Source organism: Gorilla gorilla, chromosome 8 (genome assembly GCF_029281585.2).
Source record: "Gorilla gorilla gorilla isolate KB3781 chromosome 8, NHGRI_mGorGor1-v2.1_pri, whole genome shotgun sequence".
Classification (NCBI taxonomy): Eukaryota; Metazoa; Chordata; class Mammalia; order Primates; family Hominidae; genus Gorilla; species Gorilla gorilla.
Genome location: NC_073232.2, coordinates 55,930,414 through 55,956,285, shown reverse-complemented (window position 1 = coordinate 55,956,285; position 25,872 = coordinate 55,930,414). Strand labels below are relative to the sequence as shown.

Below are 25,872 nucleotides of genomic sequence, written 5' to 3'. Positions count from 1 at the left end.
ACACATCCAAGCAGCCAGCACTCTGATTAAGAAACAAAACTAGCCGGGCATGGTGGCTCACGCCTGTTATCCCAGCACTTTAAGAGGCTGAGGCAGGTGGATCACCTGAGGTCAGGAGTTTGAGACCGGCCTGGTCAATGTGGCAAAACCCCGTCTCTACTAAAAATACAAAAATTAACTTGTATTGGCGTGTTGGCACATACCTGTAGTCCCAGCTACTTGGGAGGCTGAAGCAGGATAATTGCTTGAACCCAGGAGGTGGAGGTTGCAGTGAGCCAAGATTGCACCACTGCACTCCAGCCTGGATGACAGAGTGAGACTCCGTCAAAAACAAATATGCAAAACTATACCAGCCCTTTTCGTGCCATCATTCCTTACTTTTTTTTTTTTTTTTTTTGGAGATGGGATCTTCCTTTGACACCCAGGCTGGAGTGCAATGGTGCAATCGTAGCTCACTACAGCCTCGAACTCTCAAGGCTCAAGTGATCCTCCCAGCCCAGGCTCCTGAGTAGCTGGGACTACAGGCTTGTGTCACTGCACCCAGTTGTTTAAATTTACTTTCTAAGGCAGCCTTTAGAGTTTACAATTTAAGTTAGATGTCTGTCAGAAGCAATAAAGAAACAATGTTTTATTCCCAAAAACCGAAATGAAAAAAGATAGGGTTTAAGGCTCAAGAGGTACATTTTAAAAAATTATCTTTATTTAGGTTTCTGATTCAGCACATGTATCAAAGACTAATCAACATAAAGGAGTAAATAAGACATTAATTGAAAGTCTTACATCTCTCTAAACTCTGACCAAGAATGTCAAGATTGCCACTATTACCAGAACTCCAACCTAGTCAAGTTGTAGACAAGCTATCATGAACAACATACAGTGTGCACAGATATGCAGAGGCAAAAGGCATGCTAGCGCTTGGCTCTCCTCTTTTCCTTGTTGACATCTTTCTGTTGGACAGTCCACTTTCGCTTTCCAGGCTAAGTTCCAAATCAAGTCCAAAGAAGGCTCAGGGTCAACCTGACCAGATACTCTTCTGGAGGAATGCATTCTTAAACTGTTGTGCCTGCAACTTTGTTTTTGCCAGGATGAAGTTCAGACCGAGATGTACAATACAATCTAGATGACGGTGCAGACTAAGTCAAGAACTAAAGTTGTGCAGTAACCCGAGTTAAGGCATGAATGCAGACACACACATGCACACACACAGCACCCATGCTATCAAGACACAGGATTTTTTCAGTTCCCTCATGAGAGGCAACCTGGGCTTGGCAGTTAATCAGAACTGCTGAGCATTCCAGAAAATGCCCCCCACGACTTTATGCTAACAGCTGTGTGTATGTTTTAATCAAAAAATTAAAGAAGAAAAAAAAAACCTAAAAAACAAACAAAGAAAAAAACAAACAAAAAATCACCAAAAACCTAGAAACCCCTTAATCTCTTACAATGGCTCTTGAGCATGGAACTCATGTAGCAGCATCAATGGCTGGCTCTTTAACAATTTGGAAATAAAAGGTTGTTTTACTATGTTTTTCTTTGGTAGTCATCACTACAAAGTTTTCAGTGTTGGTTACCTATAAGACAAGTACTAGACAGAAGATCAAGTTACACAGAAATATTTCTTCTGTACTGATAAGATACAAATATTGAGCTCTCAAAGCACAAGTTACTATGCTTTTTCTTGCCTAATTGGGCATTCTCTAAAAGCAAGGCTTTGTGCAGGAAAAGTTCATGTCTACCTAACAAAGGGTGATACATGTTCTATTTTCCTAGAAGTGAACAATTAACAAAAATTCACATTATCAATTATTTCTGGTTGAATCCGTTAGAAGCCAATTACAAAGGGACAGTAGCACTTGGTGTCAAAGCCACTTTCTGGTCACACATTCATTCCATGGTTGCTAGTCAGTATCTCAGGAGCTCAGAATTTAAAACTCCTTTCAGTCAACGAAGGAGTAAGTTCAATTAAAGGCTTCCACTATCTGCCAAATTTCTAGAATTCTGTCTAGAGTGCTAGCATGCTTGATGAGAGAAAGCAGTTCAGAGCCCAAAGAGGTGTCAGGTATTAGGTAAGTTAATTTGGTTTTGTATAAAAGGCATGGTAATCTGGCAACAGAGTACTTATCCTATTAGCAGCACAGTGGTAGCCAAGGGTCTCTATCTGCAAGACAGGAAAATGAAGCTACTGAAGCCCCTGTTGCTCCCGCCTGCCTGCAGGATGGCTACTGATTTTACAAAGGCCTTCTGGGAGCCAATCCAGGGCTCACCTGGGAGAGTGGGTAACAGAATGGCAGGAACCATGTTCAGCCCCCATGAGAAGTGCCCGACTGAGGGAAGTCAGCTTCCCATAGGTGAGGGGGCTCTTGCCATTATGGGCTCAGAATCTAAATCTTACTGATCCCTAGTAGTTAGACAATTGCCAAGAAATTGTCCTAGCAGGTACTACCCAAGTGTTACAGGCTCTGCATAGGTCCTCAAACACTTTAAAGGACACGAACCATCAAATTCAAAAGAGTAGTGTTTGTTCTATCAGTTCTGAATGTCCACAGGGAGAGGCAACTAGATTTATGTGGAAAAAGTGCTGTTTGAAGGAGCTGTGTTTTATTTCGAAGTGAAATGACTTTGGGAACCAGAACATTTCTGCAGATGTCTGAATATCAAGAACCTATCTCTAAAAGGCATTTATCAGGAAATGTTTGCTCACTCCAAGTGCTTTTTAAAAATTCAACATATGGCAACGTTTTAATTTTTGTGCTTTCAAGAGGTAACTAAATCGATAGGAAGCTGAGGGAAGATCATTCCATTATGGACTTTCTTGTTTGGGTGCGAGACACTATCCACAGCATTGAAATCTATAATCTCATAAAAGATTCTTATAAACATATACCATATTTCTCCTATAAGAAAAACTGAGAACTGTACCATGAAGGCAAAATTTGTTTGCCTACTCTCAGAATTCCTTGGAATGGCAATGTACCAGGAGGGTCAGTGAACTGTTGGTGAAAATTCCGGGTTTGACATGGCCCAGTCTGATCACATCAAAAACCTAAAGCCTCAATGATTAAATGCCAAACTTCTTCCCTGCATCTGAGAACTGTATTATGATTATGTATATTACACATACATTATAAATAAAATTTATATAGACCTACAGTTTCTTCCAAACAATTGAGTGATGTTCTCAGTTTGGGGGTGGAAGCAGGAAGAGGTGAAAAAATCTTATTGTTGCTTTTACTCTCAAGTTCTTAAAATGCTAGTCAAACACTATTATCCAACAAGACTTTTTTTTTCCATTCTGTTAACTCTTAAATATGCATTCGAAGGCAAAAATGGAGGTTTCTATACTGTACAATATTAAATATCTACAATGTCATGGTTCCTTATTTTTAGGAGTGTGTTTAATAAAGAGTTGGCTATTAGAGATGGTTGTCACAAAACATGGACTCTTAAAAATTACTGATAAATTACTTTTCAGTTCTCTGATTATATCCAACAGATACACATTCTTGTCATAAAATATACATTCTCTAGTAAGTTATTTTCATCCACAGCATATATAAATATGCAAACACAGGTGGTAAAAATCACTTTACTACCAAAGTACAAAACAGCAACTGCTGAAAAACAAAAATTAAGATGTTGCACGTGTTAAGAAAAGAGTGACTCAGTGTTCCACTGCAAAGTGAAACCAAATGATTTATTTGTGCTAAATGAATGGAAATAATGTATTCAGAATATACTTCTTTGTACACTGCACTTGCTTACACTGGGTGAAATGAACAGCCATCAATGCTAATGTGCTACTTTCCTTTAGATCTTTTTTTCTTTTCTGCCAAGCAATACAATATTTTCTGGCCATTATGCCAAGATAATCTGATAATGTCCATTTCAAATAGTATTTTCTAATAGTATTTTGCACCTTTAAAATATTTGTTCAAACTCTATTTTAAGAGAACACAAATGAAGTATGAAAGGGGGAAGCCGCATTGTTTTTGTTACAATCACACTGCCTTCTGCAGCAGAAATCAAATAACACATTCTAATTAGCCATTGAAACCACGGGTGAGTAGGACAACATTTCTCGACTCATGTTAGAGGGGGCCAGGTTAAGTAGATTAACATTAAGGATAAAAAAGAGATTCACATCTTAATATACGATAATTATCCATCCCATTTATGTGGAGAAGGTACAGCCACATGATTCATTACTTTGGGCCATCTGTTTTACGAGAGACATGGATGTCAATAACACAATGAAAATAACCTGTAAAAAATGTATCTGTAGAAAGTTCTGTTAAACAGAAAATATGTCTTGGGCACTGATTCATCTAACTTTCTGTTCTACACTGAAAGCCAGATTTTCAAAGGTCTGAATTGTAGTGCTGAATTATTGGTATGTTTGGTAAACACTATTATAATGAGAAGAGGGTAACAACAGCTCAGTAATTTTCTGCAGATTCATGGAAAAAAATATAAAAAAGATATCCCTTTTTCTTTTACAAACCTAAAAGCCAGGAGAATGAAGCTCTGGGCCAAGCAAAAATTGCACACTGCTGCTGAAATACCAAATACCAAACAGCGAAGGTTCCAGCCAGGGAATGGACGTACATGAAGATTCAAGTAAAACACTGATGGAAAAAGTTGTCTGGTTAGTGTTGTAGACCCACAACACTGGCTGCATTTCTGACAAACATTTACAACACAATGGATAGTGAAGCCTAGATAACCTCAGTGCAAAAAGTCATATCCAAATATGCCAGAGAAGGAAGCCTTTGGCGTTGAGTAGACGGCTCCATTGGATGAGTCCCAACTTGAAATTCAGACTAAGCTCATGCATTAAGGCTGGGAGGAGGGGTGCGCCGAATGTTGCGAAGGAGTGGGCTGCGAGGTGGCTGCTGAGGGGACCGTGGGCTGCATGGGTGGCGGAGGTGGAGGCGGAGGTGGCTGGACTGGGGTCTGTGTGTTGGGAGATGGAGGCGGCGTGGGCCGTTTGAATTTGTCAGGACTGTTGCTTCTCCGTGGTGAAGGCCTCTGCAGAGAGGACAGGAACAGCAAGTCAGTCTAGGTACAGGTGGCTCTCATTCTACCTAACACAGCCTGACTTGGCACTGGGGCTAATCAAACACTAACCAACAAAGACAAGAAACCAGGGATTTCTTTCTTCATCCCTACTGGTTTCTGAGCTAGTAATAAAATTTAAATAAGGCAGTGTTTACACTTCCACCTATGAAAAAGCTACATAAAATTACTGCACAACTTGTGTTGAACAAACTGCTGGACTTGGGTCCTTCAACGAGAGCTGTAAAATATCCCCTTAAATCTTTCTTTCCGTGTGCGTCACCAATTCCCTCTATTGCTTATCTCCAATAAGTTGTCCACATCCTGAAAGATACAGCTCAACAGAAATGTTTCTATGTTTGAGGCCGGGTGCAGTGGCTCACACCTGTAATCCTAGCACTTTAGGAGGTAGAGGTGGGTGGATAACCTGAGGCCAGGAGTTCGAGACCAGCCTGGCCAACAGGGCAAAACCCCGTCTCTATTAAAAATACAAAAAGCAGCCGGGTGTGGTGCCGTGCGCCTGTAATACCAGCTACTCAGGAGGCTGAGGCAAGAGAATGCCTTGAGCTCAGGAGGCGGATGTTGCAGTGAGCAGACATCATGCCGCTGAACTCCAGCCTGGATGACAGAGTGAGGAAAAAAAAAAAAAAGTTCCTACTTTTACATAAAGTCCATCAAACTGGCCAAACAGCTTCAGAAATACCTTAAGTGCATTCTTAGAATAGGGTTCTTCTTTAAAATATTATAATTTATTCTTTGAAATATTGGTATTTCTGTTATTGGAAATACCCTTAATAATACTCTCACTCTACTAGCTACATTTCTAATGGCTCTATTAGTCAACTATATTGCCGACTCTAAAGAAAAAACTCCCTTGGGTAGAGTTGGAACCAGATGCACTTAAGCTTCCTTGTAATTCGAGGAGAGAAAATTCTGAGTAACATTACAAACAAGGCTAACTTCAGGAAGAATACTGAAGGTCAGTGAACTGTGAAGGTGCAGACAATAAATATCTTTAGACATTATGGCAACCAACAATAATGCAAGGAGCTGGCCAGAGTTCAATCAAAGCACTGGCCAGAGTTCAAATTATATTTCACAAAGGGTAATTTTTCATAGGAAGTGAAGTTAAAGTTTTGTCTCCTGGGAAGGATTTTAGTTTCAATACCAGAATTTGGTATCAAACTGTTTAAGTCTCTACCGTTTCAAGGTGAACGGATGGAGGAGGCAGGAAGAAGGGCAAATGTCTAAGGGCACCGAACCTATTCTCCAGAACACCAGTCGGTACCACTTTCAGGAGTAAAGTGCTGCTTCCTACCCCATGGACACTTACTGTGATACCATGGGATGTTCCCATGTGCTGCACGTGAAGACCCGGGGAATTGTAATAAGACATTCCGGCTCTAGTCAGTGAAGTTGGTGGCGTGAAACCAACCGTGTGACTTGCATATGATAGACCTAAAATATAACAACAAATTAAGTATCATTTTAAGCTCAACTATCTGGTGTCTTCAACTATCTAGGAGGTTTTAAATCGCAGTAGTTCTCTATTACCCACAAAAATACAAACAGATGAAAAGAATGATGGGCTCACTGAATGATGTGGATAACGAGGGAAATAAAAGTTAATTCCTAGGATAGAACAGAGAGCCCAGAAATAAACTCACACGTATATGGTCAACTGATCTTCAAAAAGGGCACCAAGAATACACAACGGGGAAAGAGAACAGTCTCTTGAACAGATGGTGTTGGGAAAACTGGATAGTCACATGCAGAGGAGTGACACTGGACCTTATCTCTTACACTATATACAAAAGTCAACTCAAAATGGATTAAAGACTTAACTATAAGACCTTAAACTATAAAACTCTTAGAAGGAAAATAGGGGAAAAGCTCCCTGACATTGATCTTAGCAATGATTTCTTGGATATGACATAGGCAACAAAAAAAAGCAAAAACAAATACATGGGACTACATTCAACTAAAAAGTGTCTGCGCTAAGGAAACAGTCAACAGACTGAAAAGGCAACCTATAGAATGGGAGGAGATATTTGCAAACCATATACCTGGTATGGGGTGAATATGCGAAATACATAAGTAACTCCTATGACTCAAAGCAAACAAACACACTCAAATAGTCCAATGAAAATATGCACAAAGAACTTGAATACACATTTCTCTAAAAAAGATACACAAATGTGCTAATAGATATATGAAAAGACGATTATCACCACTAACCATCAGGGAAACGCAAATCAAAACCACAGTGAGATATCACCTCATAACTGTTAAGTTGGCCATTATTTTTTTTTTCTTATTCATTTTATTATTATTATTATTATACTTTAAGTTTTAGGGTACATGTGCACAATGTGCAGGTTAGTTACATATGTATACATGTGCCATGCTGGTGTGCTGCACCCATTAACTCGTCATTTAGCATTAGGTATATCTCCTAATGCTATCCCTCCCCCCTTCCCCCACCCCACAACAGTCCCCAGAGTGTGATTTTCCCCTTCCTGTGTCCATGTGTTCTCATTGTTCAATTCCCACCTATGAGTCAGAACATGCGGTGTTTCGTTTTTTGTCCTTGCGATAGTTTACTGAGAATGATGATTTCCAATTTCATCCATGTCCCTACAAAGGACATGAACTCATCATTTCTTATGGCTGCATAGTATTCCATGGTGTATATGTGCCACATTTTCTTAATCCAGTCTATCGTTGTTGGACATTTGGGTTGGTTCCAAGTCTTTGCTATTGTGAATAGTGCCACAATAAACATACGTGTGCATGTGTCTTTATAGCAGCATGATTTATAATCCTTTGGGTATATACCCAGTAATGGGATGGCTGGGTCAAATGGTATTTCTAGTTCTAGATCCCTGAGGAATCGCCACACTGACTTTCACAATGGTTGAACTAGTTTACAGTCCCACCAACAGTGTAAAAGTGTTCCTCTTTCTCCACGTCCTCTCCAGCACCTGTTGTTTCCTGACTTTTTAATGATTGCCATTCTAACTGGTGTGAGATGGTATCTCACTGTGGTTTTGATTTGCATTTCTCTGATGGCCAGTGATGGTGAGCATTTTTTCATGTGTTTTTTGGCTGCATAAATGTCTTCTTTTGAGAAGTGTCTGTTCATGTCCTTCGCCCACTTTTTGATGGGGTTGTTTGTTTTTTTCTTGTAAATTTGTTTGAGTTCATTGTAGATTCTGGATATTAGCCCTTTGTCAGATGAGTATGTTGCAAAAATTTTCTCCCAATTTGTAGGTTGTATAAAAGAAAAAAAAAAGTAACAAGTGGTGGTGAGAATATGGAGAAAAAAATCCTTATACACTGTTGGTAGGAATGTAAAATGGTGCATCCACTACGGAAATCAGTATGAAAATGCCTCAAAAGATTAAAACTAGAAGTACCACATGATCTAGCAGTCCCACTTCTGGGTATTTATACAAAATAATTGAAATCAGGATCTCAAAGAGATATTAGCACTCCCATATTCACTACAGTGTTATTCACAATAGCAAAAATGTGGAGGCCTGGAGCAGTGGCTCACGCCTGTAATCCTAGCACTTTGGGAGGCTGAGGCAGGCAGGTCACAAGGTCAGGAGATCAAGACCATCCTGGCTAACACGGTGAAACCCCGTCTCTACTAAAAAAATACAAAAAAATTAGCTGGGCATGGTGGCGGGTGCCTGTAGTCCCAGCTATTCGGGAGTCTGAGGCACGAGAATGGCATGAACTTGGGAGGCGGAGCTTGCAGTGAGCTGAGATCGTGCCACTGCACTCCAGCCTGGGCGACAGAGCCAGATTCCGTCTCAAAAAAAAAAAAAAAAAATGTGGAAACAACCTCACTGTCCATCAACGGATGAGCAGATAAAGAAAATGTGATATATATAGACATATAATGGAATATTCAGTCTAAAAGGAGAAAATCCTGCCATATGCAACAACATATATTAACCTGGAGAATACTATGCTAAGTGAAATAAGCCAGTCACAGAAGGACAAATCCTGCCTGGTTCCACTTATATGAGGAGTTTCAATAGCCAATCTCATAGACACAGAGTAGAATGGTGGTGAACTGCTGCTCAACAGGCATCAAGTTTCAGTTAAGCAAAACGAATAAACTACAGAGAGTTGCTGCACAACGTTATACTATAGTTAACAGTACTGTACTGTATTCTTAAAAATAAGAGGATAGATCTTATATTAAGAGGTCTCACCACAATAATGATTTTTTTAAGTCAAACCCTGTCAGGAGTTCAATTGAGACTCAGGAAAGCAAAAGACATGAGAAAGAACAAGAATAAAGTGGAGAAAATCGAGCAAAGGAGTAAATATCAAATGCAAGAAAACCAGAAATGTCAAAAGATGTATCAACAATTGACCAAATTGGAGATAGATATTAAGTAGCCAATGAACTCAACCTCCTAGCAAAAAAAAAAAAAAAAAAATCAACAAGAAGAAGACAGAGAGAGTGTGGGCATGAGTGAGTGAGAGAGAGAGAGTGAGAGTGTTGTGTGTGTGTGTGTGTGTGTGTGTGTCTCAGCCATAACAGCAAACAAAACCACTGGGAATATCACAACTTGAGAATATTCAATACAAGGAATGAAAGCCCTGCCAATGTTCCCTAAAAGAACCTGGTATTTAAGGAAGAAACAATCCCCAGTCCAACATAATGTTCTGCATAGTCTTCATCTAGGACTCCAGGATCATCTCCACTGTGTTTTAACATCTGTATGTCCAGACTCTCCTTACTGTTAGACAGGTTTGGATTGGGGTCCATATTTTGAGAACATCTAAAAGCGATCCTCACCTACATGTGGCATGTGAAGCCCTGGTCGTCAAGAGTTAGTGCAGAAGTCACCAGCCGGTCTGGGGAATTACTTGTTTTATCACTGCACAAATGTGGCTAGCTTTCTTTACACCTTTGAGTTCCCAACATCTACCACAATACCTTGCACAGGGTAGGTTCCATATTGGCAAAGTGAAAAGGGAAAACAGAGGAGCTGTCTGGGGAAATGTGGATAGGAATCACCTATTGACAATTACTCTGAACATACTATCAGCTATTAGAGGTCAAGCAATGTGAACTCCACTTACTGCTTTTCTGAATTACGTAAAAACAAGAAGCCGTTAAGTATGCTCTTCCATCTGTCTTTTTTGTTTCCACGACAGACATATTCAGCCAAGCCTTCCTTTAGTTGTGCAATTATCGCAGGACTTTTCTGTGCCCTCAGCATCTAATACTAAAAGTTTATTTTGTGATTTGACTATGAATTAGTGATGCTTTCTATTTGACATATTTCCATTTCCAATTGTGGAGTTTTTATTCACATTTACAAAATGGAGGTCTGGGATAAAGGACAAGTCTTTGGGAACTAAGTGGTTTTTTAATGTGATATTTACTGGAATCACAAGAACTTTACTCATCTGGGAAAAGAAAGAAGTTGTTTTCTTTAAAATAACATTGGAGAATAAAATCCTAATTTTATTTCTTATGAAAGTGATTACATTTAAGAGAAAGGCTATAAAATATAAAAGTGGGCTGGACGTGGTGGCTCGTGCCTGTAATCGCACCACTTTGGGAGGCAGAGGTGGATGGATCACGAGGTCAGGAGTTCGAGACCAGCCTGACCAACATGGTGAAACCCCTTCCCTACCAAAAATACAAAAACTAGGTGGGCGTGGTGGTTTGTGCCGATAATCCCAGCTACTCAGGAGGCTGAGGCAGAAGAATCGCTTGAATCTGGGAGATGGAGTTTATAGTGAGCTGAGATCATGCCACTGCACTCCAGCCTGGGCGACAGAGCAAGACTGTTTCAAAAAAAAAAAAAAAAAGTGGATCCTTGTCTTCAAATAGGGGATTCAGTTCATTTTTAAAAATACAGTCAATGTTCTAGTATTACTGAGTTAACTTTTCTGAAGGGTAATTATGAGTACTGCCTACTTACTTAAAAAAAAAAAAAATCCTGGCCGGTCATGGTGGTTCATGCCTGTAATTTCCAGCACTTTGGGAGGCTGAGGCGGGTGGATCACTTGAGGTCGGGAATTCAAGACCAGCCTGGCCAACACGGTGAAACCTTGTCTCTATTAAAAGTGCAAAAAATTAGTCAGGCATGGTGGCGGGTGCCTGTAATCCCAGCTACTTGGGAGGCTGAGGCAGGAGAACTGCTTAAACCCAGGAGGCGGAGATTGCACTGAGCCAAGATCATGCCACTGCACTCCAGCCTGGGCAACAGAGCAAGACTCTATCTCGAAAAAAGAAATCTCCTTCTCTAGCTGTTATCAAGACTTCTGCATTTGGCTTCAAACTATATTCTGATGCTGCAGGTCAGTGGTTCTCAACAGTGAATATCAAAGTTCTGCTTGCCTTATCCCAAACCAATGAATCAGAATCTCCAGGGAGCTGGACCCCAGGGCAGCTGTGAAGAGAACTGCAGTGATTTTATTGCTCTTGATTCAGACCTCCATGCCTCTGTTAATGGTGTGCCCTAGCCTGAGAATGTCTTCTCTTTACCATAGCTTCTTCCTGCTCCCAGTGCCAATCAGCACCTCACTCATCCTTTGCAGAAGGCAAAGACCACAGAGTCTAGAGTCAGACTATGTTGGATCCTAGCTCTGACACTTGGCACTAAGTAGACAAGTTCCTTAATCTCATTGTGCTTTAGATTCCTGAGCTGTTCAATGGGAATACTGTAGCTACCTTGCAAGGTTGTCATGAGGATGAAAGGAGATAATATCACAAAGTGCTTCGAGAGTGCCTGGAAAAAGTAAGGGTTTGATGTGCTTTAGCTCATTAACTCCTCTCAAAGCCCATCTCAAAAGCTCTCTAAGCTGGTCGCTCTCTCCTCTTTGAACCTCTTTTTAAACTATTTTACCTTGGGTTTATAAAAATTATAACTTTTTATTTTGAAATAGTTTACAATTCACAAGAAATTGCAAGAATATTACAGGGTTCCCATGTATCTTTCACTCAGCTTCCCCTGATTACACCCTACATAACAATAACACATTGTCAAAACCAGGAAATTGACATTGGTGTAATATTAGTAACTAAGGCACAGACTTTGTGTGGATTTCATCAGCTTCCATGTGTGCTCTCTGTGTGCCTATGCATGTGTACAGCTCAACCATCCTTATCCTTCTACTACTCTTAACTCATCCTAGCAATGACTGATCTGTTCTCTATAATTTTGTCACTTTGTGAATGTTGTAGAAATGGTATCATATAGTAGGTAACCCTTTGAGATTAGGTCTTTTCATTCAGTTCAATGCCCTTGCAATCCATCCAAATTGTTCTAAGTGTCAACAGTTAATCTGTTTATTGCTGAACAGTATTCCACTGAATAGACATACTGCCATTTGTTTAACTACATAACTTTTTAAAGGGTATACAATATACACAATTTATGAAATTTATTACATTTAGCCTTGTATTAAAGTTTTTTTTTTTTTTAAACCTGCTTCTGTAAGCCCTGCTGTTGATTATAAGCTCTTAGAGGTTGGAAATCATGTACTATTGATTTTTTTTTTTTCCTTAAGTTCTAATTATCATGCATCTTCACCCTCTGACCCAGGAATACAATAAAGGATAACCCCTCCCCACCAGAACCTAAGTTGAAATTGCCAAACCACAAACACCAGTTTACTAAATATAATACTATGGTTTTACATCAAGTCTTTGCTGGAATAAACTTCCCTTGCTTTGATATGGAAATGTATTAACAAAAGCCAAAATTCTAAGATTTATTTCACTGTCAGAACTGCAAACTTAAAAAATGATTAATTAAAAGCAACTCATGACTGAGAAAACACACTAAGCAATATAAAACAAGATACAAAAGCATTTCATAATATGTATGAAACCAACTACCTAAAAGAAAACTGCAAGGGGTGGGATAGGAGACACTTGAAAACACTAAAACCTTACCACCACCTTTGGATGAAAGAATTCTGGATGACTTTATTTCTGCTTTTTTATACCCTTCTCACTGCCCCAAGTTTTAATATATCTTTGCTAAAGAAAAAAAAAAATTGTGGAAACAAATTAAAGGCAGGCACTTTTCCTTCCTATTTGACACACACAAGTTATATATGAAAACATCTTCCTTGTTAAAATTCAAACAATTTGGAAACAATATCCTCTTTAACTCTATCTGATCTGGCTTCTTTCCCTACCACTCCATCAAAAACTGCTCTAGCTAAGGTCAGTGGTGAGTTCTGTGCTGCCGGTATAAGGTCAGTGGTAAGTTCTGTGCTGCCGGTCGCCATCACTGATCTCCACTCCTAATTGTACTTGACCTTGCAGCTAACCACTCCCTTCTTGGTGAAATTCTTTGCCTTGACCTCAGTGACATCATACATCAATTTTCTTTCCACTTTTCTGGTAGCAACTTCCTCATCTCCTTTGCCAGGTTTTCATCTTATACTTGACCTTACAGTCGCATATCCCACATTTAAGGAGTAGAGTTATTTCCATCTCCTTGAGGATGGAATATCTACATATATTATCTGGAATTCTCTCCGTGAGGATTTGTGTCTTCTCCCTTGTTTATTTATTTAGTAATCTATTCATATCAGTATGGACTTTGGATATTTGTTTGATGTTTGAATTATATTGTATTATATTAAATAATGTTATAATATAGTAATTAATACTGCTCAAATTGTCCCAGTTTTGGTGTTTGGGAGCTCCTGTATCCCTCTGACATACCCTCATCACTTTGTTTTCTGGGCACTTGTTTACTCTTTTGCACTACAAGTTATCTCACCCAGCTCATCTCGTACATTCAGTGCCCCAGCTCTAGAAACATTCATTTCTCCAAGTAGCTCTAGTTCTTTTAACTGGATCGAAACCAATGTCTGTGGGGTACGTTCATTGCTATGAGGGTACAGACCTATTTTTTAGACCTCATTATTGCCTATCCCTAATTCAGACACATCAAAACAGGCTAACTGGGAATATCCTTCATTATACTGCATAAAATGATGGACAAACTGAAAGATAACACTCTTCCTATATATAATTCATAAAAGCAGTCCAAATATAATAAAGATGATGCTCTTTCTTAGTTTTAGGCTACGTATTCTTCAAGTACATTTTCAATATGTAATTGCCAATATTTCAACAAGTTAGTGAAGTTAGTGAAAACACAAGATTTCCAATGTCAACCAGAGAGGGAGGAAAATTCAGAGCCAATATGTTTAAAATGGAAATGAATGCTATTCAAACAGTATATTTCCACTAAGGAAGTGATTAGATGCTCTTAATACTTAGAGCCACAAATTTTTTCCAATAAAAACTAATGTGAAAAGAAAACTGGAATATTCAGGTTTTGGTGATCTACTATGTATAGCACTACAATGTACTAGATCAGAATAGAGTAATTCTGCTGCCAAATAGATAAAATCTCCTTTGGTGATGTTACAGAATTTAAAACAGGATAAAAATATTCTCATTTAGGCTAGCTGTAAGGAAAAAAAATCTAGGTATTACTTATGACATAGTTTAAGAAAAGTCAAATAGCTTATCTATCCAAGCAAGCCCCACACTTGATGTAGGTCCCACTATGGGAACAGGTACAGTGAAAGTAAAAATTATGTAAATACAGTAAGATTTTCCTGAAGAATCTTTGTTAAAATAGAAGGAATATTCCTAACCAAGCTCTGACATTTGTTCTTTTTCTTTTCTCAATGATTGCAACAATCTTTTTAATGAATCGGAAATTACATGCCTCTAAGGCTTTACGTTTAAATAAATCAAACAGGGTATTAAATTATATTTAATATGAATCAGCATCACTATCACAAAATAATGAAATAATCCTCCATTTTACTTCTTCTTGACTCATGACTTCCTTTTACATCAATAAATCAGAAGGCAAAAAAGACCTTTATCATGGTAATGAAACCCCAGTGCTATTTTGGGAAAATTGAGAGGCAGCTAGAAGAGAAGCTTCTGAAGAGAGATTTAATGGCACTGGAAGATGGAAGAAACAGGTTCGGGAACATCTTTTTGGCAAGAACAAGTTGTGATGATTGTGCCACTGATCTCTGATAGGAAGTCCTTCTGCTTTGGAATCAGCATCTTTACCCCTGCCTGACACCAGAGAGCACACTGGCCCATCGGTACAAAGGCGGCCACCCTTTGTGCTAGACTTTAACTTTTGATTGCCTCCTCTTAAAAAAAAAAAAAAGTTAATGGCAGCACAGTGCTGTGAACTTTTGTTATCCTGATGCAACGCTGTTTTACTTTATAAAAATTTTATGCTTCCATCCTTCAAAGCAGTCACCTCACTCTATTCTACTGCAAAACTCTGCCTCTGTCACAGTCCCCTCCATACTTTTCTCCCAACTCTGCTGAAAATCTGCTTACCAGCAAGCACAAGAAAATCAGTCTCATCATTTTGGTCACAAGATGTGATTCTTTGGCCCATCACCTTTTCTTTCCTCCCCCTACTCCACTGGCCACCCACTCCACCCTCTGCTCCTCTTTCTCTCTCACTGGATCAGCTACTTGCCTCCCTGGCCTGAGAGCCCCATGCCATGCTGGTACTGAGCCACAGAGCTCAGGAAACAGTTTTTGGGGTCAGATGGAGACAAGCAATCCTTTGAGGGAAAGGCTGTGAGGGCAAAGCCAGAAGCAGGCTGCCTGACAGAAGTTTGTTCCCTCTTCTGCAGCCTGCCTGCTAGGGCCAGGTCCCACTCACCAATCACTGGAAATATCAGGAGGCAGCTCATTCAAGAAAGAACACACAGGCTCTTTAAACAGATAGGCCCTGCCTTGCCACTTCCTGGCTGTGTAACCAGTAGTGACCCTCTGAATTGCTGCTTCCTCATTTTAACATGGGGAAAATGATGCCTACATTAATTATTCTGAGGACAAAAATGAGATTAATGTATGTGGAATATGGTAAAAGAACCCATAAAAGGTGTGCTATGACGCATCTTGGAAATCTACCTAAGGCTTTTTTGTCTGCCCATCAGCACTTAAAATCATAGTCAAAGACATTCTTCTTTTTAAAAGGTGTTTTAAAGTCAAATTCCTTTTAGATTAAAAAAAAAAAAGAAGAGAAACACCAGCTGACACTATAGCATTTATGCTTAAAATTTTCAAACTCTTAGCCTTGAGAGTGATGAGTTTTTGATGTTTTTGAAAAAGACATGATTATTATCTCTGTTTCCAAGATTTTTATACACTAGAAGGGAACACAGTCAGGGTTGCCTATTCAATGTGCCAGGAATCAGTCACTGAAATAGCCAAAGACATATGCTCACCAGGTGATATAGGCCTGCTTGAACTCGGAGAAGGTGTGTAAGGGATCGGGCTGGACACAGTGCGAGGTCTTAATCCTTGTGCAGACATCTCATTAAAATACCTAAGAGGAGAGAGGAAGAAACGATAAAACCACCTGCATTTAAATAGGCCTTAGGAGAGTTTTTAAGAGAAAATGTTTGGGGTTCACACCTTGAGGTCAAAATCCTGAAATGTTTAGAGTGATGTTATAGTTAGAAGGCATTTATAAAATGGACTCCTGAGTCACACTGCTCTGCTGTTTGACAAACCTCACTCCAAGGGTCACCAGTTGGGAGACCTAGGATGTTTTAGCTCAGGATGGAAGCCAGGTGAAAGAGGTGCACCACATCACAGAGAGGACCAGTTTTTCCTCCATCACACAACAGCTATGCTGAAATTCACCTCCACTGTCCCAAGAGTTACAAAGATACTCACATGTTAGTGGTGACGTTTAAATTGTTATTTGAAACTCAAAACCAAGCAAGCCCTCTGAGATTTATGTCATCAAATTAAAGCCTACAGATACTTATTCCTATGAACTGAGTATCAACTGTTTACAAGCAAGCCCTGCTTAACAGACAGTCACACACTAGGATTTAATAAGCCTTGAGTACTGAACACCTACAGCAGGTCACGCTTAGTCACACCATGCTGAGTCTGCCTTTTTCCTGGATTCAGAAGTCACATCAGACCTGAAAATGCTGAAGTGTGATCATCAGGAACAACAGCTTACACTCTGTGAAATGAGCATGGCGCGCTGATGAGGAGAAATTTCTGCTTGAGAGACTTCCTGATAAACCATCCTGCACGAGCGACCCACCCTAGTGGCACCAGGTGGAACTTCTTGTACTCTACACATCCACTAGTAGACTAAGAGGCATCTTGTGGTCTCTTAAGTGCCGGACAATTTTCTTTCTCCCAAATGTAGTATCATTGTTCCTAGTAGGGAAAGTATTTATTGGGCAGCTGTGGATAATCTGACCTACAAAAGGTAGGGCAAACTTTCTGAAATGAATACCGGTTCTGGAAAAAAATATTTATCTGGAAGGCTGAAATTGCTTCACTATTGACACTGCTGTCAGAATACATATTTCCTTAGAGTGTATCTTACCCCAAACTGGGTCCCAGATGCTATATATGAGCTGTATCTGAAGATAGTTAATAAGCTATTTAGTATTCTAGCTGGCAGTTTTAGTCAAATGGTTCTTAAGGGATATAGATTTTAGGAAGAATAGGGAACTGTAGTTTTATAAGGCAAAGTTTTGAGAAAGAATAATCTTTATTATTTCCAAATGAAGAGGCATACACATAGGTATTTAAAACAGAATAACCTGTTACTGTTTTCCTTTTTTTCTCATTATAAAAATATAGACTTTCATTATAGATAATCTTAAATTTTTAACAATAATGTCACTGTCCACAGCAAACTGATCAACAGCATTGTTAGTCCTCTAGATCTATTCCATAATAGAAACAGAGTACAGATGTGCTAACATTGCCTACACGTTTTGGACAGCATGTATTGGCATCAACAGGCAGTACTACTCGTCACAGCCATGAGTAGCCCTGGTTTCAGACACTGGATGCCCAGTCCTGCTGGAGGGACCCCCAAGAATACTCAGTCTCACCTCTCACACTAAGATACGGCCCATGTAACGCCAGGGCATCGCTGATCCAGAATGGAGAATTTCCTTGCAGAAATGATCTGGTTCAGAGAAAGGTTAATTCTCTAACTTCTGGGTTTCTCTGCAGATTGAACATCTTTTTCCATTTATACTTGTTTGTTATCTTACCACTACCTTATCCCGAATTTAGAGAGGAGGAAGAGGGAAGAGAACTGGACGAGGCACAAATACTTGAGACCATTTCTGCTAGTTAACCAAAGGATGGGTCTCTTATTCCAGATCACTCACAGTAGGGCAATGAGGGGATTCATTGCTTAGGTTTGAATAGATGAATGCAATCCATTAGTTTTATTTTTTTTTAAGTGGCTACAAAAAGGCTCAAAAGTTATCAAGTGTGTTAAGGCAAGTCCTTGGGATTTCAACAACCCCCACCTGTGTCCCTGCTGATTCTTTTCAACCTATGCATGCACTGTTTTCCTCGAGCTGCACTATAGCTTGCTTATCCTTATACAGTACAGGAATTAATATGTTCCCATGCTTTAAACAGATATGACACTGGATTAAACTAATTCAACAACAAATGCAAACTCTGCTGCTTCTCTAATATAACCCTGTCTCCATTTTTCTCCCCATCAAATAATTTTAGAGAGGTGATTTTTTTCATCTTTTTGTGTTTAAGGAAAATGTTCAATCTTTATCCCATTCTTGGCATCTACTATAACGCAGTGGCATTCATTAGCACAATAAATACATATTTAAGCCATCCCCTTATACACCTAACAGGATACCAAAGAAAACCTCTGTAGAACCTGGGTTTTATTTTTTAAACAAAAACAAGGCTCATAAGACATGCACACACCTTTCGTCATCCATTTCTAAGCTGGACTCACTCTCGGAGAGCTGTCGACAGAGGGCTTCTCTTCTCTCCATCTCCCTCTGCAGCTTCCTCTGCAGCCTCAAGTTCTCTTCTCTCATGTGACGTTCCTCCTCCAGATACTGTGCCATTTTCTCTGAATCTGAAAAGTCAGAGTTTTCAATTAAACCATGTTTCATGCAATCATATCCAAATCTAAAAAAAAGGAGACTTCAGTTCAGCCCCTATGCCATAGACAGAGGGAACTGTTACAAGATGGTCTTTCTGGTCGGGTATGGTGGCTCACACTTGTAATCCTGGCACTTGGGGAGGCTGAGGAAGGCGGATCACCTGATGTCAGGAGTTCAAGACCAGCCTGGCTAACATGGTGAAACTCAGTCTCTACTAAAAATACAAAAATTAGCCGGGCGTGGTGGCAGGCACCTATAATCCCAGCTATTCGGGAGGCTGAGGCAGGAGAACTGCTTGAACTCAGGAGGTGGAGGTTGCAGTGAGCGAGATTGAGCTACTGCACTTCAGCCTGGGCAACACAGCAAGACTCTGTCTCAAAAAACAAAGAAACAAAAAAGATATCTGGTCTTTCTCATTCTCCCACACATAGATGAGGTATGGATTTAAAGTTTATCTCAAGTATAAAAGTTTACCAATTATTTGCATTTAGAAAAAAATATAAAAGGCAGTGTTGGCAGGTTAGGCATCGTCACTCCCACTCATTTGCATTCTAAAGTGCTTTAAGTAGAAGAGGAAATGGTGGAATTGTAGCTGAGTCTACAAGTAGCCACTACAAGAGCTCTTCTCTACATTGCCAGAGCTGGGAAAGGAGGGAGGCCCAGATTCTGCCCATGGGCTCTGCTCTAGACACCAGTTTGGCTGCCTCTCAACTCCAGACACAGCAAGCCATCTAGGGGAGCCTGTGACACTTGTTGGCATCCCCGCTGTGCACAGTGGTGGCGGCACACCAAGAACCACTGTACTAGAACATGTGATAACAGTTAACATTCTTTTCATGAGAATAGACATTGACATAGTAAACTAGAAAACTTCAGATTAATATTTCCAAGTCTAATTTGTGGTATGTGTGTGGCTGTCTGTTACCCTGACTCACACACACGTAGCGGCAGAGGGCAGGTGAAGTCCTGTATATAGCTGGCACCTCTAGGGATGGCATCTTGCTTATGACAAATACCCCTTCCTCAGGAGCTCCCCCACAAATCCAGGTCTCTGCTACAGCACCCATCTCCCAGGACAGAGCTGACTAGCCCTGGCATTAGATGTTGGACCCAGGCTGAGCCACTTAGACTACCTCTCCCAGGAATCTGAAATGGGGAACTGACATCTTTATGGGGATCCAGGGTCTGCTTCAGCTAAGTTCCCTGGAGCCATCAAAACTCTTGTCCTTCTGAGGTTATTCTTCACAGGATTCTGTGGCATACTCCACAACCTTCCAAAAAAAGAAAAACACGTCTTCCTTCCTCTTTTGACAACCTCCCCACCGCCCCCATTCCTTTCTGGTTTATCTCACACAGAATCTGCTACCAAGTAACCAGAATTATCTAATACAAAATGTGGTGTCTACCCATCTTCTTGCTTCATTTCTTTTCCTTGTCTTTGTCAATGAACTTGGGAAAAGTAAAATCTCCATATACTTCTCTTTTCTGAAAAGCAGCTACAAATTCAGAGTGGCCATGAGCACATCTAAGAGAGTTTCCTGTAGGCTGCTGTTCCATATTGTCAGTTCGGTCCAAATTTAGGGAAGAAGGAGGGAGCTGAATGCCACACTGAGCATTTTTCTCCCACAGACTGACCCTATTTCAACTCTCAATGCCCATCAAATTAGTTTCAGTTTTAAGCAACTCTACAAAGGTCTGGCATTTTAGCCAATAAAGACTTCTGATAAGTATTCAATGATTTCCAAGACAGCATCATTACAGATATACAAAAGCTCTTGAATATCCTTATTTTAGAAATTCAAATAAAAATACCAAAATTATTAAACACTATTACGTGCACTAAACACTAAATCCCTTGGCTGTTTCAACATAGCCAGAAACCCCGCTGTCTAATCCAGACACAAAAATCTCTTTAATTGAAGGCATGCTGGGAAAATATTTACAAAGTACACTTTTAATATAAACGATTTAAATTATTTCATCCCAAATATGCAAGCATGCAGAATTTTTCACTTGGCTCTACAGGAAACAAAAGATTGACCCCTTGGAGTATTTGCTGTTTCTAGAACTAGAAGGGTGACTGTCAGAGCAAACTGACTTTCTTTTCCATAATAGGAATCTTATAATGCCTTTTACAGGAAGGGTGCTGGAGACTACCATGAAATCCTTTGCAGAATTAACATTAGTGAGGCTCCAAGAACAATAACCTCAGAGAACACTGTCTTTCAAAGAAAAAATGGCAATCCTTTAGCATCGGGGAACTCAGCAGGGGGATCCTTAAACAATATATCTATAGATAAGAATGTCCCCTGCAGTGATCGTCTGGGAAGACTTCCTGGCAGTTCAGCAATTGACCTAGAAGACAGAGGCACAGAGAAGGCACCAGGTCCAACACCTCTGGGTGTCACTGACTCACACACAGAAAGCTGTCACCAGAGCATTCCTTGGCTGCCCCCTGCTGGCACACAGCCTCACCTGACCAGATTTGTTCCTATGAGTCCTCCTCCTTCCTCTTGCACACAGAACTCCCTAGTACTTAGGGGCCACAGCTTATATTTCCCCAGGTCTACAGCCATCTCCCAATATAGTAGGCCCTCACTTAACATCATCCACAGATCCTTGGAAACTGTGACTTTAAGCAAAACAACATATGTATGCCATAGGAACTTAATTCTTGTTTGTATCAGTTAGCCTATGGTAAAATTGGTTTGGTTATACAGTAAGTTGTTTTGCTTAAAGTCTCAGTTTCCAAGAACCCAAGGATGATGTGAAGTAAGGACTTAATGTATTTTAGTCAAAGATGGTGTGAACTGCGGATAACTTCCACACAGATTCCAAAGAGGTGGCTCCCAAATGATCCAAAGATCTGCATGGCTTGCATTCCCTTTCAAGTTCACAGTTAGAAAATACCAGTGCCCAGACTATACCCCAAGCCAATTAAGTCAGAATTCCAAGGATGAGTCCTAGCCACTGGTCTATTAAAAGCTGGCCAGGCGATGCCAACGTTCAAACATTGCTGAGAACTGTTGAGACAGAGGTTCAAGTTCAGATGCAGTCAAGCTTGGAGGGTGAGGAGCCACCTGCCATAGCTGCATCCAAAAGAGGCCCAGGTCATCTAACCTAAGGAGAATGCAAGGAATGGATGATGAAAAGTCATTAACACATCCTTTAGGCCCAATCCAATCACTGCAAGCAGCTAAGTGCCACTGCTGCTTCTTTAGTTCAGCTTTCTCTGTCCTCACAAAACCAGAAATAGCACTTACAAATGCCTCTGTTAGCATCTGCAGTCTCTTCAGAGACTAAACAGTACAGTATGGAGAAAGTACTAAGCATAAATTCTCCCCAAATTCCTTCTGAAATTTTTGCTAGGGGCATGATGGAGCAGTATAAATGAGTAGGAAAAATGCAAACTGACAGCACTGGAAAAAGTTCAGGAAGGTGCTGAAAGATGTTTGTGTACTCACATGGTAAAAACTCAAAAATCTTAAAATAACTAATATTTGAGAACTATTGGATATATCTCATTTGATTTCCACCAAACACACATAGTAATTATCAACCTGAGGTCCACATCAGGATTACTTATATATATATTTTTTTAATATGCTCCTTTTTTACTCCATGGAGTAAGCCCAGAAACCTGTATGGTGCTAGAATAGTAATTCCCTAAAGATGTCCACATGCTAATCCCCAAAACCTATAAATGCTACTAACCTCACTTGACAGAAGGGCCTTTGCAGAAGTGATTAAGTTAAGGGGCTTGAGATGGGTAGATTATCCTAGATTATCACAGTGGGCCCAACATAATCACAAGGATCCTAATAAAGGGAGGCAGGGGAATCAGAGTGAAAAGAAGATGTAACAACAGAGGCAGAGGTGGGGTGGTACGACTGCAAGGAAGGGGCCACAAGCCAGGGAATCCAGGCAGCCTCTAGAGCTGGAAAAGGCGAGGAAACAGAGGCTCCCCAACAACCTCCAGAAGGACAGCTGCCCTGATGACACCCTGATTTTAGCCTAGTGAGTCCCATCTTAGAACTGTAAGATGGTAAGTTTGTATTGTTTTGAGCCTCTAGGTTTGTAGTAATTTGTAATAGCAGAAATAGGAAAGTACTACACCATATTTCTCAAAGGCTCCAAGGATGATACTGATACACCAACCCAGATGCTCCACGGCACAAGAATTTGTAACGAACTTCAGAGACAAAAACAAAGGTAGGAACCACTGAACTTTTTAAAATGCACATTCCATGTGGCCCAACAAATCCACTTCCTGGAATCTATCCTGAAGGTGTTCCTACACAGGTATCAAACATGTGTACAGAGATGTTCATTGCGGTTGTAGCATAGCAACCAAAAAGGGTCCACTGGTATGGGACTAGTTGAATTACGGTATATCCATACAATCAAATACTATGCAGCCTTTAAATAAGGGATGAAGGCAGCTTTGTATGTATCGGCAGGGGAGAAAACTACAATGCATAGTAAGCGAAAAGAGAAAGGTGTAAATGAGTGTGCTCATTGTGTTACCACAGCTGTCCCTCAGAACCTGTGAATCCCAAGTATACCAATATGTGTGCATACTCAGGTCCTGCAGTCAGCCCTGAGGAACCCACAGATAGGAAAAGTCAGCCTTCCACATGTACAGGTTTGACATCCCATGAATACTGTATTTTCCATCCATTTTTGGTTGTGGATGCAGAACCTCCAGATACGAAGGGACAACTGTATTTATTGAAAAAAAAAATCCACAATATAAGTAAACTAGCACAGTTCAAACCTGTGTTGTTCAAGGGTCAACTGTATGTGTATAAATAAGTTTATATACAAATATATCTGGAAGAATATAGTACAAATGTATAATTGCGGGAACAGGGTAGCTAGAGAATAGGGAGAAAGACCCATTTTTTCACTGCATACCTTTCACTGAATTATCTGTTCAAAAAAATAAATTTGAATAGCCAAAAAAAAAAAAAAAAAAAAACCACAAATAGGAGAGACCCAAGAAACTACACAGGGACATAATCAAGTATTCAGAAATCTAGTCCTTTGATTTTTCAACTCAACATCTTGGCCTCTTCCAAAATATTAAGTATAAATTTCAAAAGCATTTACTCTTCAAATAGCATGAACAAATGTCAGCTAAGGTTGAATGTAGTAGTAAGGAAGGTAAACATTACTCTCTGCCTTAATATTTTGAAAGTGCTTTGAGGTCTGCTGCAATATTTTTGTTAGCACAATCCTAGAGATAAACATGGCAGAGAAGATTAAAAATGTTACTTGTGATCCTGGATGTTCCTGAAATTACTTTAATTATTTTCTGGAAGTATTCTAAATAGTTTTGTTCTCCCCTACTATAACACTCAAAAAAAAAAAAAAATTCCATTCCAGGATGATAAACTTAAGTAAACATGCATCAGTAGTATATGAATTTAATTACTGCAAATTCAACAGTAATTAAATATTGGTAATACCCTATATTTGGTAAAGTTATTAATTCTACAGGCATGAAACTAGTGAAACCAGAGGCTACGTACGCTGTAACTGAGCAGCTCTCAGTTGCTTCTTCAGCCGTTCCACTTCATTCTTTAAAAACCTGATGTGACGCATCATATTTTCTGGAGAATCAATCTCCATGGAGATATCTCTAGGCGATGGTGGAGCAGAGACGGGCTGGTCTAATTTTTCCTGCAGGATTCTTCATTGAAAAGAAAAATTCCAACAATGACTAACAGTTTTCCTTGAAAAGACAAAACAACATACTAGCTGGCAGGTTTGTTTTAAAAGCAAACTCCTGTTTACTGCCAGAATTCACAGGGTTGCTTAATTCCTCTGCCCATTTTACATCAAACTTCTGCCCTTACCTGGTGTCTCACGTCAAAGGGCAGAGCTGATTCTAATCTCCCTTTTTCCTTTTAAATGACTATTAAATGTTTTAAATTAAACAATACTGAAAAGTCTTTATTTAACAACAGGATCTGATAATTATGCCTGGAATACAGTATGCACTTAGAAATATCTGCTGACTCAATGTTCAACTTCTTGGGTTTAGTGCATGAAGATGCTGAGGAAATTCCATTTTCTTACGGCTTTTGATTGAAGCTTCTAAGCTACTATGAATCTCCTTGGAGGGTAAAGTAACACAGAGACTCAACTTCTAAAATTCCCTCCTGCAAAACTAATTGCAAGGGCATGGCAAACTGGACTAGCGGCCCTTTGCTTTTGGCCACAGCAAAGGTAAAAAGTTAAAAACAAAACCAAAATTGTCAGGTTAATAATTAGTAGTGCCACCTTCTTTACCAATTATTTTTATGTTGAAGGATATAAAATACTGATATTCAATAGCTCTGACCTACAAAATGAAAACTTCCATACTGTTCAACCCAATAATTTGGCACTAATACATGTAAAACCTCCAACTGCCTTTTACAAAGTCTTCCTTTGGCAACAGATCTCTAAATCCCTTTCCATAGCTGCTGGGGTTTTTGTTTTGTTTTTGCTTTGTACCTTTGAGTTTGTCCAAGAGCAAACTGAGTTACCTCCATCCAGGTCTACCCTTGAGAAAACTAGTGTGTTAAATATTATAATGGTCCCTGCATTTATTACATAAAATGACTTTTCGTAATTCAACTTATTAGTACTGCTACAATAATACCTATCAGTAAAGCATAGTGGATATGATTATAACAAGTATTTCTTATAGATATAGCTCTAATTTTCACTTTTCTTAAAGCTATGTGGTATGCCTATATTTTGCAAATGTAGACATGAACTCAAAACAATTACAAATATGCATCCAAACCAAATACTTAAGGAGGAAGGGCTCTGGGTAGCAAACAAAAGATC

The 25,872-nt window shown here is 39.7% G+C and overlaps 1 protein-coding gene across 1 annotated transcript in view; it reads right to left on the bottom strand.

Moving 5' to 3' along the window:
- Positions 1 to 678: 678 nt before the first annotated feature.
- CCDC6 (coiled-coil domain containing 6) overlaps positions 679 to 25,872 on the bottom strand; it is a 118,350-nt gene continuing 93,156 nt past the window's right edge. Inside the window, exons 5-9 of the mRNA XM_019035333.4 lie at positions 24,564 to 24,724; positions 18,845 to 19,001; positions 16,342 to 16,442; positions 6,389 to 6,513; positions 679 to 5,028 (exon numbers count right to left, since the gene is read on the bottom strand). Of these exons, the coding sequence (XP_018890878.1) occupies positions 4,834 to 5,028; positions 6,389 to 6,513; positions 16,342 to 16,442; positions 18,845 to 19,001; positions 24,564 to 24,724 (739 nt within the window). The 3' untranslated portion in view covers positions 679 to 4,833. The remainder of the gene's footprint in view (positions 5,029 to 6,388; positions 6,514 to 16,341; positions 16,443 to 18,844; positions 19,002 to 24,563; positions 24,725 to 25,872) is intronic.